Source organism: Chelmon rostratus, chromosome 19, assembly GCF_017976325.1.
Source record: "Chelmon rostratus isolate fCheRos1 chromosome 19, fCheRos1.pri, whole genome shotgun sequence".
NCBI classification, from domain to species: domain Eukaryota; kingdom Metazoa; phylum Chordata; class Actinopteri; order Chaetodontiformes; family Chaetodontidae; genus Chelmon; species Chelmon rostratus.
In genome coordinates, this window is record NC_055676.1 from 20,753,636 (window position 1) to 20,770,165 (window position 16,530).

The following is a 16,530-nucleotide window of genomic DNA, read 5'->3' on the forward strand; positions in this document are numbered from 1 at the left end:
TGCGTTTCTTCTTCTGCAGCGGTTTAATGACAATTACTGGAGAATTAGCTCCACCAGCTGTTTATCTCACTGCATCTAACTCTAGATAAACCTGTTACAGGTGGAAATAGAGCATTTATTGGGGACTATTTTCAGCAGTGGATTAATCCACAGTTGGTACTGTAGTGTGTGTTTGTGTGTTTAGGATTGAATCAGAATAAAACTATGGTGTGTGTGTTCATGGTGACGAAGGAACATGTCAGCCAGAGCAACAGTGAGGCTCATTTTTAATAGTTTTGGAAAAGAATGGAGCTCTATGGCTCACAGGAAGAAGATCTGTCAGGCTGTGATGCAGACGCAACACTTGTTAGGAGCATTAACTGATTGTTCGGTTTGGTCTTTCAATGTCAAGCTGCTTTGAACTCTCACCCATATAGTTGATGATGAAGCCTTCGCCCTTGCCGAAGACGAGCCCCGCCGGGTCAGAGTGGAAGGTGACCGTCAGATCAGGGGTGGTGGACGAGAGCTTGAAGGGGCCGCTCCCTCCAACGTACTGCCCCAGGATACGAGTCGTGACCTCATCACCGTCAGTGATGGTCAGCATGTCGCTGTCGCTGATGTTCAGTCTGGAGACACGAGGAGAGGGAACGGACCGGAGTCAGAGAGGGAAGTATAGCCGGTGGTATCAGTTCAGAACGAGTTAGGATGACTCAGAGCGCAGTCACGTCGACAGCCGACTGCGTGGGAGACGAGATGACCTCAAAGGCTAAACACTGCGTTCGTCCACGGGCGAAGCGTTTAACAGTCTGTCAACACAGCCATGTTTTTATTGCCCCAGAGATGCTTGTTTCACCACACCAGAGACTTCTCAACATGCAGTTAGCAAGAAAACTGAAATATCTGTAAATATGATATGACATAAATCTACCAAAGGGCTGAAGCATGTAATTGGATTAATGCTTCCAGGGAGTTCAGTTAAACATGTCAAAGCCATTTCAGACCATGCAAAAAATAATTAATGCAAAATTAATATGGACGAATTTCAAAGGATCAACTGTATTTACTATATCTTGATTTACATTAATTCATCAGGTTTACTTATATGCAGTATATGTGTGGTAAACAACATACTTTGTTGGAGTGATTGTACTTCATTATTTAAGTGTTACCATATTGATCTATTATATAGCCCTAAAACAATGTTTATGAGTAAATGTTTGGGAAGATTTAGATAAAAAGATTAATGACACTCTCATGTCTGCACAGTAAATGTGAGCAGCTAGTTAGCTTAGCATAACATAATGACTGGAAGCAGGGGGAACCAGCCGGCCTGGCTCTGTCTTAAATGTAAAAGAAATCATGTTTCAGTGCAAAAACTGAAATGTAAACACAACAAGTTGTGGCTTTAGGGGGTTGTGTGGAGGAAGTCACTGCTCCTGGCTAAGAGGCACATGAATAGGATGAAATAAATTAATCAAATGGCTCCTCTAGGCGTTCCAAATGTTATTGACTGAATGGATCAAATACAAAAAGTCATTTCGGGGCATGTGTGACACAACATGTCCTCAGCTGCACAATTCCTGCCATGCATAAATGTAACAGAGCAAAGATCTGTCCCATTTTATCCAATTCAGACAATAAAATCCTTGTACATGCCTTGATAACATCCAGAATCAATTACTGTCACGCACTTTTCTCTGGTCTACCAACAACAGCATTAAGAGGTTTTCATTGACAGAAATCCTCTTTCTGACTTACAAGCTTCACAGACTTGCTTGATGCTGGATCTGTCGCTAAATTGAATAAAAGATATAAACTCTGTTTGTGAGGCAGATCTGCAGAGGCTTTCCTGGTGACTCGCACTTTGACTCATTGTCTCATTTACCTTCAAACAAAAAACGCTGCCGCATTAATTTGAAAGATGCATGAATAAAAATAAAAACTTCTTCACACACTGGCCTTGAATTTAGCTTCCTCAATTCACATGGAAGTTTCTGAGGCATGAATGCGGGGGATGGGCAAAAGGTTTGATCCAAGCCACAGCGGCCAGCTCCGGAACGAGCCAGTAAAAGTGCAGAATCGCAGAAGAGTCTGGTGGAAACTGCAGTGCCCGTCTGATCAGCATGTTCTCTAAAGTTGTCAAGTTTTGAATTTAATGGTTCAGTATGAGCAGGAATCGGGAAATATCAATCGGCACACGGAGACGGGGTGCCGGACCCCTCACTGCGCCTCCACACTCAGAGCTCCCCGCATGCATTTTTAATGATAACATTTGGTTCTCGGGCCAAAACTCGAGCTGAAGTTTTGATGTTTACAAGTCAGAGTGTGTTGGTGTAGTTCTCACAGCTGAACGTCCAGCAGCACCCGTTTGTCCTCCCCGACATGTATCCTCCAGCTGCAGTCCTCCCCCTCGCCGTACCACTCTGGCCAGTTTGGAGACAGAATCACACCTCCTGGACCAGTCAGGTCGCCTCCACACTGTGCTGCAGAGACGCAGGGCGACGACGGGTTGAAACAACACTTAGAAATAAGGAGGATTTCACATTTTAGGAAATACGCTTTTTTGCCTTCTTGTCAGGAATAAAATGAGATGATCCATGCCATTCTCATGTCTGTATGACTGACAATATTTTTTTCCTAGGATGGTGAGGGAGCAATCCAATCATAGCAAATCTATTGCTGACTTGTGTTTTAAAGTTCTTTGCATGGTGGATAAGACTAGAAAGCAACATAGAAATGCAGTCCATTTAGTTTCTTTGATAGAGACCCAATACTTAATAATAAATGATGGTGTATTTCCATCTTTAACACAATGAAGTTCTAATTCTAGTGTTTTTTTAGGTGAAGAAATAAAGATAAAAGATTTTGTTTTTTTTTACTTGAAAAACATGCAGAAGAAATTAAAGGACTTTGTTAAGCCCTGGGTAGTGTCTGCAGGCTTCTTCTCAGGCTGCATACAGTACTAGCCACTGCAGCCTGTTTGATGCCTGAGAAGCAAAACCCAGGAAAAAAAGTCGACCAAGTGCTGCTGCCACTTGAAAAGTTCCCCTCACCTCAGGCTTAAGATAAAAACACAAAAATGTTCTCGCATTGTCCGCATCCTGCCCTCAGTATTACCTTTGCATAGCGGTTCTGTGTCATTCCAATACGGATCCCTCGCACTGATGCACTCGATAACAGGGGGGCCCTGTTCTAGAGAGTGACCCGGGTCGCAGGTGAACTGAACCACAGCTCCGACCCCGTACAGCGGGTCAGAGGTGGTGAAGTTTCCGTTTTGGAGGTACGGCTCGTAGCAGTGGCCTCGCTCGAAAGCTGGACGAGGGAACGAGAGAGATGACGGATCAATAACAGCATCTGTCTTTAATGTGAAGCTTCTTGAATGTGACAAACAGATGCACAGATGATCGGTAGCTTCTCCCTCAAAACCCTAATCGCACATTGTCCTTAAATCTCGTTTCCGCTCGCAAAGACGATTCTCTGGTTTGTTTTTCTCGTCAGTGACGAGGATAAACACGTTGGAAGGGATATTTCCATCCCTCCACAATCTGACATTGCCAGAAACGCTGAAGCTTTAGCTAGCTGAGATTATGTTGGACAACCAACCCACTTGCTGGCGATCCAAGCCAAAATCATCTTGGCAGTGGAAGATGTAAGCAGAAACACTGATCCTTTCAATCCTCATATTTGTTTACATAATTACACTTTAATTACAGGAATATAACAATAAATCTAGTACATTTTAAATGGAGAGGCAGTAATAGACGTTTTATCTTTGCAAGCGATTGGATCTGCTGCAGCTCCTGTACCTTCGTAGCGAATGTTGAATCCTGTGTTGTGGTTGGGCTGATCGGTGATGAACTGGATCCTCACCGACGGACCCTCACTGATCACTCCCTCAAAAGGTATCTGTCCCCCCCGACCCGAGTCGAACAGCACCACAGAGCCGGCGTCCAGCCCGCTCCACAACACCAGCCTGCAGGGACGGAAGGAAAGCGTGCATGAGTGGACGTGAAAGTGAAAACTGTCTGCAAATCTCTCACTTTCCTGGAGTTGCACCAAACTAAAGCTTTTCTCCAACGATGTAAATGCAACCGTGACAGACTTCATTCACTGTTACAAACAACTGCGCTGTGATGCATCACTAGCAAACACTGAGGATGTTCATCCAGGATGAGACAAAATGTGGCTTCTAGCCAGCAACAAAGCAATTAACAAGAATCTGGTGTCAAGCTAATGCGCTAAGAAGAGCTAAAGCTGTTGAATAGTGTTTGAGAAATGTTTTTTTGGCCACTTGGGGCCAGTAGAAACAAGCTGTAAACATGTTTTCATCTTTTAAGTTTGCAGCATCAATCATTTGGAGAGGTAAAATATCGAGTATAGCAGCTTTAAAGGAAATATTTTTTGACAGTTTGAGTCAAAGTGAATAATTCACAAGACACAAGAAGCCAAACAAGCGACCCAACACGTTAAATGTTGAATCACTGGAGGTTAATGTCTTTGTTCCCCATTAAAAATATTTGTTTTGTGTTTTCTTGTATTTGTGCTTCTGTCACCTGTTCTTGTTTCTGCACCTGAAACAAAACTTAAAGTACACAACAGAACCTTCAGACTCGTGCAGCCGCCCCTCACTCAGGATGAAACACACATAAAACACACAAACACTGCTCCTCCTACCTGTCAGTGGGTCCCAAGGCCAGTCTCTCCAGGTGCAGATGCAGCCTCTGGTCCTTGGGAGCCTCCAGAGACCAGGAACAGGAGCGATCCTGGGTGGCGTTAGGCCCGTGGTGGGGAGAAGGGGACAGCACCCTCCCTACTGTCGCATTCTTCACCGTGCCTCCACAAAGAGCTGCAGAAATGTATTTATTCAAAGGCACAATGTGAACGGTCCTAAACACACCACGCTGTGTGCAGCATCTGTTTCAGCTGCTTAGAAAGCTGCTTCAATTAAAGTTCATTTCTATTAGCATTTTGATAGCATATGAAAACAGTAATAAATTGAGGCATCATTCTGAGCATAATGTGTGTTGGGAATATAAACTTACAGTACAACAAAATGTTTCTTACACAAACAAAAATCTGACAAAGAAAAGAAAATTTTCACAAGAAAATTTGAACAAAACTGTTGCAACTTTTCACTTTTTTTGTCACATTTTATGGACCAGACAATCAGCCTGTGAATCAAAAGAACAATTTGTTGAACGTCATCTTGCTGTGTATCAAATTAATAACAACGATTTTAATAATTGCGGGACGCTGGTGGTTCTTCTTGTGCCACACAGGATTAAAAACCTGCAGACTGCTGGACCTCGCTCACCCCTGCAGCTGGGCACCTTGCCACTCCACACTGGCAGGGAGGCGTTGAGGCAGGTGAGCAGCGCCTCCCCCTGCAGGTGGTAACCCATGTGACAGTGGAAGCGGGCGGTGCCTCCAGGTAGCAGGTCCAGCACGGACACCTCCCCGAAGTGAGGCCTCTTGGGCAGTGAACAGCTCAGCCTGAAGACTGTGGACAGAGAAACCAGGGAGGACGTGGACATCAAATACAAGAACACAAGCATTGTGTACTGCTAACATTATTATTACTGATGTTTTCATAGCTACAACATGTTAGTACCACTTCTGCATTAAATACTACTATAACTACTAAAGCTACACATAGCACATGAAAATATTTCACATTATAAAAGGTAATAAAAACAGAGAATTATAAATAGAGAGAATTGAAGAGAAGTAAAGAGGCACTCATTTTATTTTTTTCATCTTCTAACTGAAGTATCTGACTGAGGAGAGCTGCAGCTTCTCGGCTAACACATGCAACGATCAATCACATCCACAGACAGCTTTAAGCTCCGGTGTCCTTCGAAGGAACTGACTGTCCGACCTGCAAACTCACCTCTCTGACCCTGAAGGGAAGCTACGGTGTGAGGTGTGAAACCAGGCGAGGTTTTAACATCGGCGTCGAGTGACGTGTCGCACAGACTAGTGCGTGTGAAGCACACTGACCGGTCCAGCGCACCTTCAGGAGGAGGAGCCACCGCGTTGAAGCTGAGCTACAGCTGAGCTCTCACACCTTCCCTCTGAGCCGATGATCAGAGTCAACCTCCCACCACCAATGATTACATCTACTTCATCACAATCAATTCATGCTAATCTAAATTAGCCCTTTAGGTCAATGTTTTCTGGTGTATTTGAAAGGTCACCTGAGAGATCCCAGACCCACAGCTAGCTTTTAAATGAATAATGTTGATAATAGTAAGCTTTGTGAGATGAGTCATAATATTCCAGGTGTATTTCTGTTGTCTGTGTTTTCTTTTTGTCTCTCTACTCTATTTGAAGTTGCTCTCTGCAGGTATTTTACTCTCCATCAGTGCTCCTCTGTTCTATCCGCCTACCTGGTGGTGATGTAAGAGGATTAGATGGCTGTGATTAATGGCACAGGTGGGTCTTAACACTCTGATGCCTCCCCCTTTCCAGTCCTCATCATATCCATTATGGGCTGGCACGGCCAAGTGTGCACTCATACAGAAACATACAAAACACTCACATGCGCTGTATACAAACGGCCATACACTCAGCCTCCTAATGAGATGACAGCCAATTAATCAGAGCTCTAATCAGCTAATTCACACGACAGATTCTATCACCGTGCTAAGTGATTGGATGAGAAGGTTTTTTATTAGCATGTAAATAGGGAGCAAACAGTCTCTCAGGCCTTAATGAAGAAATTACATGTTCCAAATTTATACAGAGCGTTCACACACGTGAGTGCTCGTGTTAGAGCTGGTGCACACACGCAGCGCGTGGACTCACTCTGATAGTGCAGCTGAAAGATGCCCATGTTCCCGTCCGGCGTAGAGCGGTAGTACACCGACAGCGTGTTGGTGGGACTGCGGATCACCTGACCTTCAACCAGCAGCGTGTGATTGGCCAGGACCAGCAGGGCGCCTCGCTCATCTGCACCCCTGATAGACAGCTGCTCGCCCTCCGAGAGGTTTACACTCTTCACCTGAAGACACAGGATGACACTCATTAAAATAATAAGATAAAAAAGATGAAGAAAACTCCAGATTTTATTACGTTTAGTTTCCAAGTTATTAGTCCCTGTGTTGCTCTGGTGTTTTTCCGTCAGATATTGCAGTGAGTAATAAGACAAAATGCTACTCAGGTTGCACTTAAAATACACAATAAAGGCATGTTCTGTTATGACCTCCCATTATTAGAAAGAAGAAGAATCACATCAACATAAAGTCAAACCCATGAACCCAATCAGCTGTTACCAATCACATGTCTACCTGTGGAATGTTCCAAACAGGTGTTTTTCTCAGTCTTTAGTTGCTCCTGTCACAACTTGTTTGAAACGTGTTGCTGCATCAGATTCAGAATAAGCAGATATTTTCAAAAATCAATGAAGCTGATGAGCTCAAACTTTAAATATATTGACTTTGTGCTGCTCTAATTGTTTTGTTAGACCTTGTTATTACAGAATGTAAAATCAGGGGCATTTCTAACAGTTGATAAAGTCGACTAAGCCCAGGCCCCCCGGGGCCGAGGTCAGGGTGTGTGCACAGTCACCAGCTGCAGATATCACAGATAGTGAGTGGTTCTCTCATCCACCCATGGGCCTTCTTGCTGTAATGAGGTAGCTGCTGCAGCTCCGTCTCCTACAACTGACAGACCTTCCCGTGAAAACCTTGTATCTCCAGATGTGTTGATGTTGAGCGTTTGTGATAAACTGAAGGATGAAATGTTCCTTTGTGTCTTGAGTAAATTCTCCTTCTTCAGCTAAATAAACTCTTTTAAGAGTGTCTGTGCCAAAAGATGACTGAGCTCGTACACAAGAAGTCATTACAAAGCTCGCCCGCCGTCTCCATCCACACGCAGCAGCAGCAGCAGCACGGCCTCCACCTGCTCACGGGTTACATTATTTACTTTCCCTGACGGCTGAAGATTTTTTCCTCATCAGAAAGATTCAGGTCTGGTCAAACTAACACATTTTACATTTATAGGAATGCAGAAACAGTGTTGACATAGTGTCTGTTTTGTTTTCTGTGGTGCTGTTAAAAGGTGCATGTGACTAACCTATGACAGCAAATGTTCACAATGAAGATGAACCTTTAAAGTTAAATTGGGAAAGAAAACAGCTCAAATTCAGCTGCCACTTGCTCTATTTCTTCTTGTGCTGATGAGTCCTTGCTCGCAGCACAGGACTGATTCTGATGTCGGCTGTGGGTTTCAATTTGCATCACAATGTCGAAAATCACTGGCCGACCAGAGAATATCGGGAGTTCAACTCTTTTCCAAAATGTGCTCATAGTTGTCACGTTAGAGGGAAACAGAATTCTTTTTGTCGGTGAATCTAGAACACATGAGATGTCGTCAGCGAACAAAACCTAAACTCTGTGTGCCTGAATGATTGTGTGTTATCTTTGTGAGGACCAATTCAGTTTTAAAGTGCTGCAGTGAGGACCTTCCTGCACTGTGGGGACATTTTGGTCCTCACATCATCAACATCATCGACATCAAGCTAATGTCAGATGTTATGTTCATACAGAGGTTTGGCAAAAGAGTAAAATCCAGTGGTGAAAGTAGTATTCTGAGGCCTGCTCAAAATCCTGCCAAAGGAAAAGTACAGAAGTACCAGTTGTAATAGTAGTATCAGCAGTAAAAGTACAGCAGTACTCTCAGCTTCATGCAGTAAAAGTACTGGCTGTGCAGTAAAATGTCTCCTGTGACTGATCTCTGATTCTATGAGACATTATCAGATTGTTGATACTGAAGCATCAATGTTAAAGCAGCATTTTACTGTTGGAGCTGCTGCAGGTGGAGCTGCTGCAGGTGGAGCTGCTGCAGGTGGAGCTACTTTCAACTACGTCATATACAGTTAGCTAGTTTTGCTGCCTGGGGTCGGGCCCCTCCGTAGGGTCACCAGATAAATATGAAGTCTGTGAGACGTAACAAGGAAAAACAGGTTGGGAACCAGCAGCTTAACCTTATATAATGTTTTTTTATTTTATAAGATTTTCTTATTTTTTAATGTAGCATCTTACAAATACCAAAACTGTACTTAAATACTCGTGTAAATGTACTTAGTTGCTTTCCACCACTGTGTACACCATTACAGTCATTTGAGTCTGAGTTTGAGAGTGAGGGGGCAGTACCGACAGCTTCCACTAGGAGGCAGAGTTCAACCTGGGATCAGGTCAGATCCTCATGGTCACAACAGACAAACAAACACAGAAAGTTCATCACAACAAAACGATGCCTAGTGTGAAGACCAGCGACTCCAACAGAGCAGACGAGTGTGCCGCGCTGCCTTTTACCTGCAGCTCCACCCCGTAGCCGGTGTACACCGTCACCGTGTAGGTGCAGTGCAGGAAGGCGCCGTCGGGCAGAGGGGGGTCATCAGAAGAGTCTATGTATCCCTCTGGGTCTGAGAAATTCACTGTGCAGCTCGACAAAGCTGAGGAGAAAGCAGAGGAGTTGTTTTTTCACTGGCCATGCTGTTTTTGTTCTCAGCGCTGCTTTGTAATCCCTTTAATGTGACCCTGATTAGAAACTCATTGGAAATCCCCGCTGAGTGTAATTAATGACGGAAATTACTGGGATCAAAACGGCTACAGAGCAGACACAAGGCACAGAGAGAACTCGAGCTGCTAACAGTCACTTCACACAATCACATTCTTCTAAAGGTTTGTGTGGTGGGTAAAGAACTGAGATCCTCGTAGCATCACAAAGTAAAAGTACTCCATCGCCAGTACAAGTCCCGTACTCAGAACGGTACAGTGGGAACGTATTCCGACAGCGCAGAGGAGCTAAAGGACAGTTTGAAAGGTATTTGTACTTCACTGGAGTATTTACAATTTATGCTACTTTGCTGCACAAATTAAAATACTGGATGAAATTTCAGGAGGATCAATAAATTTACAGGGGAACATAGATGTCTGACCTAAATTTTGTGGCAAATCCATCCAATAAACAAAACCTCATGATGGCGCCAAAGGACAAGTCATCAAAGTCATTAGGTTTCATCCTCTGGGGACCATGAATGACATATTTCAGTCTGGACCAGAGTGGTAGACTGGCTGAGCTAAGCCATTAGCCTGGCGAGAAAGTACAATATTAATTCCTGAAATGTAGTAAAGTATAAAGTAGTAAGAATTGGAAGCATCAAAGTAAAGTAAATGTACCTGAAAACTGTACAGTACTTTAGTAAATGTACTTAGTTCCCACCACTGTGTCAGTTGTGGACTGAATGAGGAACAGTGTGCAGACTTCAAACTGAGTGATTACAACTTCTACCTGCTGCAGGTGTTCCTGTGTCCTCTGTGTCCACGTCCAGCATTGAGCCCACAGTGGTGGTCTCGGCCTCCGGCTCAGGGGACCGCGTCTGAGTCTCCAGCAGCTCGGACTGCGTTTCTGTGGGCAGAGGCTCGGTTGGATCGCTGCCTCGGCCTGACGCTGCAGCTGATGTTGGGGGTTTCACCCTCCTCAGTAATCCCCCGCTTTGATGCTCCAGGGAATGGCTTCCAGGGAGGGAGCTGACGCTGAGTCCTCTGCCCAGGAGAGGGAGCAGGTTCTGGGGCAGAGCAGAGGGGAGGATCTCCCCTTTCTGGGGGACAAGTCGTCCTTTTTGAGTCAGCACTGACTGTAGCAAACCTCCAGCCAACGCACCGGAGCTTTTGCCTTTAGGGCTGCTTTCCTTTGTGCTCCCTGGCGTCACCGCTGGAGGCCCGGCAGAGGGGGCAGCGATGGGAACTTCTTTATCTGAAAAGAGTGAAAAACAAGGAATGAAAAAAAAAATCTTTGAAGACGCCCCGTGAGCACGACTCTGGGTGGTTCTGTCACAGTCCCGCTGGTCTTATCAAGAGTGGGGTTATCTAGCCAGCACAGCCAAAGCCCGGTCGAGCTTACCTCCACTTTCCACACACAAACATAATGAGCGTGCACACACACACACACACAAACACACACACACACATTCACAATAAAACAGTGTGTTGGGGAGACAGGGCAGTTAAGCATGACAGGAGCTGAGCCAAGAGGAGGGGGAGGAAGTGAAAAAAAGAAGAAATGCATAGACAGGCAAACCGCTCTGCCGTGCATGCTAAAATGCCATCTCCAGCAGCTTGGTTCAAAAACAGCACAGAGCAGCATTTACACACACAAACCACACACACACACACACACACACACACACACACACACACACACACCCATCCTCCTGCCTGCATGCTTTTCGGGTCCACCCCGCAACAACCAGCAGCCGACCACACTCCAGCTGAGAGGCGCTCGTGCCGCAGTCGCACTTTAATCTACATTTGAGTGTCATTTAAACACTCCTCGGGCACGCGGGCCAAAGGAGCGCCGCCGCTGTCATCGTTATCAAAAAGGGGAGAAGTCAGGGGAAAACATCCTCCCTGTGTTGTCAACAACGCAAGCACTTTCCTCTTGTTCTGCTGTTTTTCATCCGCAGACAGAAAATAAATAGCCTTTTTTTATTTCTGGATATACATTATACCTGCCAAACAGCCGCCATCAAGAAAACTCATTTCAGCTTTCACAGCTTGCAATTATTAAGGCAGCCACTCAGCAGCAGATGTTGACACACACACACACACACACACACACACACAGAGTAAAACTTCTGCTCTTCATGTGGTCTTATAGTAACTGTGCTTTTGATATTTAAAGCCATTTAAATGAAACATGACTGAAAATCACATCAATTATGGAGAAACGTAAACTCTCGATATAAACAAACACTTTAGAAGAAAATCATTTGGTTATAAAGAGTTGTAGCACTGCTGCGGTGCAACATGTTACAAGTGAAAAATAAAATGAGCTTTCATGCCAGGCTAGCCTTCCCCCTGTTTTCAGTGTTTATGCTAAGCTAAGTTAGCTAGTTGCTGCCCGTAGAATAATATTTAGCATACAGACAAGAGAGTGATGTTGATCCTATATGATAACTTAGCTCACACTTAGCTTGGCTGTAGATTTTTTTGTAGTTTGGAGCTCTTAGTAAGAACGTGATGGTTAAAGTTAACGTGCAGACAGCAGCAGCTGAGCACACCTGAGTGATTTTCTACCTTCACCTGTGGACTGAAACATCTCATCTTTTACACTTTCTGGACTCTAATCAGCCGTCAGATTCTGCTTCCAAACCAACCCACGGCTCTTCTGTCATTTGGATCTTATAATAACAGCATGAGATTCAGTGATTAATGGACCTTAAACGTTTCATATGTGCGTGCACTAACCTTAACTGAACTGGAGAGCAAACAGCTTCTACTAGCCAGATTCATTCATTCCAACTGGAGACTTCAAGCTTTAAAGCTTCTTGTTTCTTTATTCATCCTATTCATCACTAGATTGTTGGTTTTCTGACTTTATGTATCAGTATATTGTCTTTTGTATGCTGGTGTGGTGATTGTCTGACTCTCTTTGAAAACAGGTGTTGAGATCAATGAGAGTCGCTAGCTGAATAACTGATAATTTAGCCTCCATACAGCTAGCGGAGCGTAGAACATAAGGCTTGTTAACTCACAATAAAAGCCACAGGTGAGGAGGAAACTTCCAGCGAAACGTAGCGGGCACTCTGAATTCAGAGTGCATGAGTCATTTCTAATAACTTGCTCATTAATCACGATGGCAGGTGAACAGATTCTCATTCTTCAGTAGTGGGAGGTGAAGTTTCAACATTAACGCCATCATGTCAGAACATCATTTATCACAGGCCATTTGGCTGTGAAAAGGTTGGCAGGTGAGCCATGTCTCTGTAATGCTTCCTCCAATCGGGATCTGAATTGCTCAGCATGAAGTCAAGGCTTCATTGTACCTGTAAGTAATGTACTCTGACTAATACTCAGAAAGTGCTACCTGAAGCTTTTAGTCGTGACAAAAATAATTTCTCAGTCAAGTGAAGCACAGCTCCCGACGACAAACACACTGATCACAAATAGAAAGCTGACGTCCTGCCCTCTGTCTTAAAGCTGCAACGATCAATAAATCAATAACGGATCGAATCAACGTGTGTTATATTAGAAGAGTCGCTCATCATCACAAACCCACAGACAGCGATCACTCAACTCAGATGCTCCTTCAGATGATTCGAAGCGGCGGCAGTCGGACAAATCAAGCTGACAGTTTTCAGAGTTTGAGTTTTAGCATAAAATTTCTTTTCCTTTGTTTCGCAGGACCGTGTTTGTTGACTGAAGTACTTTTACTCAAGACCAAGTCAAACCACCACAGATGCTTTCACCTTCACAGGTGAAAATAATGTCGAGCTTTGGACTAAACAAACATTGTGAAGGCGTCACTTTGGGCTCATTGACACCTCATTTCTCACTATTTTCACAATGTTTCCAAACCAAACGATCAATCGATTAATGATCAGAAGATTCATCCAAGTATCAAGTATTCATATCAAGTTAGGGCACCTTGCTCTTCTAAATATAATATTTCAATGCTGTAAGAACCACAAATGAAATTCCACCTTCAGTATATTGGGTTGAAGGCAGAAATCTTTGAGACGGGTATCTGCATGGCTAAATTGAGTCGTGTGGGAGGGCGTATTTCGGGCCTGGTTCCGGAAGTAAAAATCCCATTTATTTGCACAGACATCATTACATGAGTCACAGTCGGAGCTCTCCTCCACAGCATGGATCAGGAAACTCTGCAGTTAAAGCACAGTATAAAACAGCTGTGTTAGAAAATGTACAAGTCTGTGTGTACAAAAACCAACAACAGTTTAGGAGTAGGAGGTAACTACGACTCCCATGGTGCAAGAATCGTCCAATCACTGATCTTACGATTCTGTTTCCTAATGGCAGAGGCTAAAAATGACATTTCACTGTCGAGAGTCTTTTCTATTCCAGCGACTCCTACATCACTAAAACATATGTTTATATTGCTTTTACAAAAAAAAACGATAATTAAGGCCCCAACAAACCACCTGCGGGCTGTCAGAGTGTTAACTGCTCTGTTAAAGTTTGTACGGTTACTCACGTTACACGTCGTTGGAAAGTTAAGATTCTTGTGATTCAAGTGATGCAAATCATTTCAAGGTACAATCACAACGCCTGGTTCAAGTGGCAACAACAACAAACAAGGGCTTATTGAGGCAACTCATGGCTGAAGTCTGAGTGATCCACCGATCGATAACACTCCAACAAAAATGATCCGGTTACATTGAAAAAGGTCCAAACGATCCGATTCAGCAAAACACAACAATAATCCATGGAAACATGTTTTATTAGTCCAAATTAGCTGAAGATTTGCTCATCTTAGACGTTTTCTCCTCTACAACTCCAGACAGTCTCAAGATGGCTGCTGCACTCTGAACCTTTGATTGACACCTCACTTGACCAATTAGGATCTTCTATGTTATCAGGGAAGGCCCAACTTCTCTTCTTTTGTGGATAACTCCTGTCAGGTCCAGGAAATCAGTGCTACAGGGATATTTCACAGCGTTTGAGATGAGAAATATATTGAACGACCTCAGTATAAAGATATATGGCCTACATATATGTACAGCCTCTGCTGCATAGAAACAGCAGCAGAGGCTCATGGGAATTAGAGTATTACTGTTTAGAGGCATCTGAATAAGACATTTGTGATTTTGTCTCGTCTTATCTTTGTAGTGTTGACAGAATATTGGAGACAGTGACAATCCTTTGTCCTTAATTGGCCTCCAGCCTGTGACACATTCGTATTCATGCTGCCTTTGTTATGTTGTTGCACTCATCCCAATTACCTTATTCATAGCAAGAGGGTCATCACCTGACTTTGGAGCATCTAACCAGTGATGCGTTCTGAGAGACACACGAATGCAGATGGACTGGGATAATCCTTGAAAAGCAGAGACATGATGAGCTGTGGCTGAAGTGTGGCCTCTGGTTTGATCCACTGAACCCAAATGTCTCAGCACACAAGTGCTCCAGCAGTATTTTCCAAATGAGAAACCAAAGGCCTGCGCATAAAAATGTTTTCCTTCTGATTAGCGTTTAAAAAGCAGAGCCCAATGAACATACTGTATAATTAATTTCCTGTCATGTATCAGAGAATGTGCTGACAGCTTCCATAGCTGAGCTGCTACCTGAGTCACCCGGTTCACTCATCAGATGAATAATTAAAGCCCAGATGTTGTGAAGTCCATTGAAGCACAGATTGTGTTCATAACAAATTTCCCCTGTCGCACTTTTCAAGATTAATGCGCAGCATTTATTTCTGGGGAGAGGACAATAGACACGTCGATGAGGGCTGACAGACTTGTGGCATTTTTGAGTTTTGTTTGATGGAGATTTGCTGTGACATTCGCTGTTGTGACAGCTGTAGTTTGACGGGGCTTTCAGCTTTCTGGAAAGATTGTCAGCCGAGAGCCTCGTCACACAGTGCATCGACGCGACAGGCGATTAATAAAAAGATAACGACGAGGAGGAAACAACGAGGAAACAAGCCTTAAAAATGTGACGTATCTTCGGTGATCAGCCATCAGGTTCTGTGCAGCTCGAGGTGCGAATGTCACTTTAAACCTTTTGGTCTCGTTTAAAGAGATTTTTATTCCACGCCGAGAAACCAGAGCGGCAGATTTCAGTGATCAGCACCTTCAATCAGAGCGAAATCAGCCACCGCTTATTTTCCAGCAAACTGCTGGGACTGCAGCATTAACACAGCTCACAGAAAAACAACTCCAAGAAGAAGAAGCCAGCACAAGACGAGGAGTGAGGAGGAGGAGGAGGAGAACAACAAGCGATCTGAAAAGGTCATATGACACCGCTGGGAAGGAAAAAAGCCTCTGAGCAGATTAAAGACTTTAAATTTGATCAGGTGTGTTAGTCACCGTGGCCGGAGTGACAAAGGTCTGAAGTACTGACTGAAACCGAGATAATTACCCAAACCTGCACACAAAATAAATCACACTTTCCTAAAAATGTCAAGTCATACTTATTATTCTGAAGGAGTTTTCCTCCTAAACTGCCACCATGTGGGGAATCTGCATGTTATTACATGAACTTTCATATACTGAGATGTTCAGTTCAATTCAAGCCCCACTAACATTAAAGCGCATGTTTGTTTGCATACGTGCATCTGCTTGAAAAGCACTGAGAGTCAGATTAACACATTCCTGGTTTTGGTCTTCTCATGGGATCACTGTTGACAGCAGAAAAATGCGGAATAACTGCGACATATCAGCATCATGCAGATGATGTCATGGAGGAAAAGGGTGATAAATGAATGGACTCATCTGTGTTTGAAGGTTTACCGTCTGTCTTCTGGCTCATTGAGGACTGTTAAATTTAAAGAAATGACATTAATGGCTGGGGATCTGCGTTCAGTCCTTTCCACCCACTTGTTTGCACACGTGACCCAAAACTAAATGCAGGTGCGGACGTGAAAGGTCATGGTGCCACCGCGAGGGGCCGGCCCTCTGAAGACCTTTCTGCCTTCATGTCTGCTGTTTCAAAGGCCTGCGGAATAATCTGTAATAGTCCAAAGAGAGGATGAAAGGGACCCCTTGCTGCTCCTTGACAAGGATTTTGAAGAAAATGGGAACAT

The 16,530-nt window shown here is 44.0% G+C and overlaps 1 protein-coding gene across 1 annotated transcript in view; it reads right to left on the reverse strand.

Moving 5' to 3' along the window:
• LOC121622956 (seizure 6-like protein) overlaps window positions 1–16,530 on the reverse strand; it is a 44,837-nt gene that overhangs the window by 9,900 nt on the left and 18,407 nt on the right. The window contains exons 2-10 of the mRNA XM_041960044.1: window positions 10,276–10,740; window positions 9,297–9,436; window positions 6,787–6,982; window positions 5,294–5,479; window positions 4,654–4,825; window positions 3,786–3,952; window positions 3,097–3,291; window positions 2,324–2,462; window positions 409–605 (exon numbers count right to left, since the gene is read on the reverse strand). Coding sequence (XP_041815978.1) covers window positions 409–605; window positions 2,324–2,462; window positions 3,097–3,291; window positions 3,786–3,952; window positions 4,654–4,825; window positions 5,294–5,479; window positions 6,787–6,982; window positions 9,297–9,436; window positions 10,276–10,740 — 1,857 coding nt within the window. The remainder of the gene's footprint in view (window positions 1–408; window positions 606–2,323; window positions 2,463–3,096; window positions 3,292–3,785; window positions 3,953–4,653; window positions 4,826–5,293; window positions 5,480–6,786; window positions 6,983–9,296; window positions 9,437–10,275; window positions 10,741–16,530) is intronic.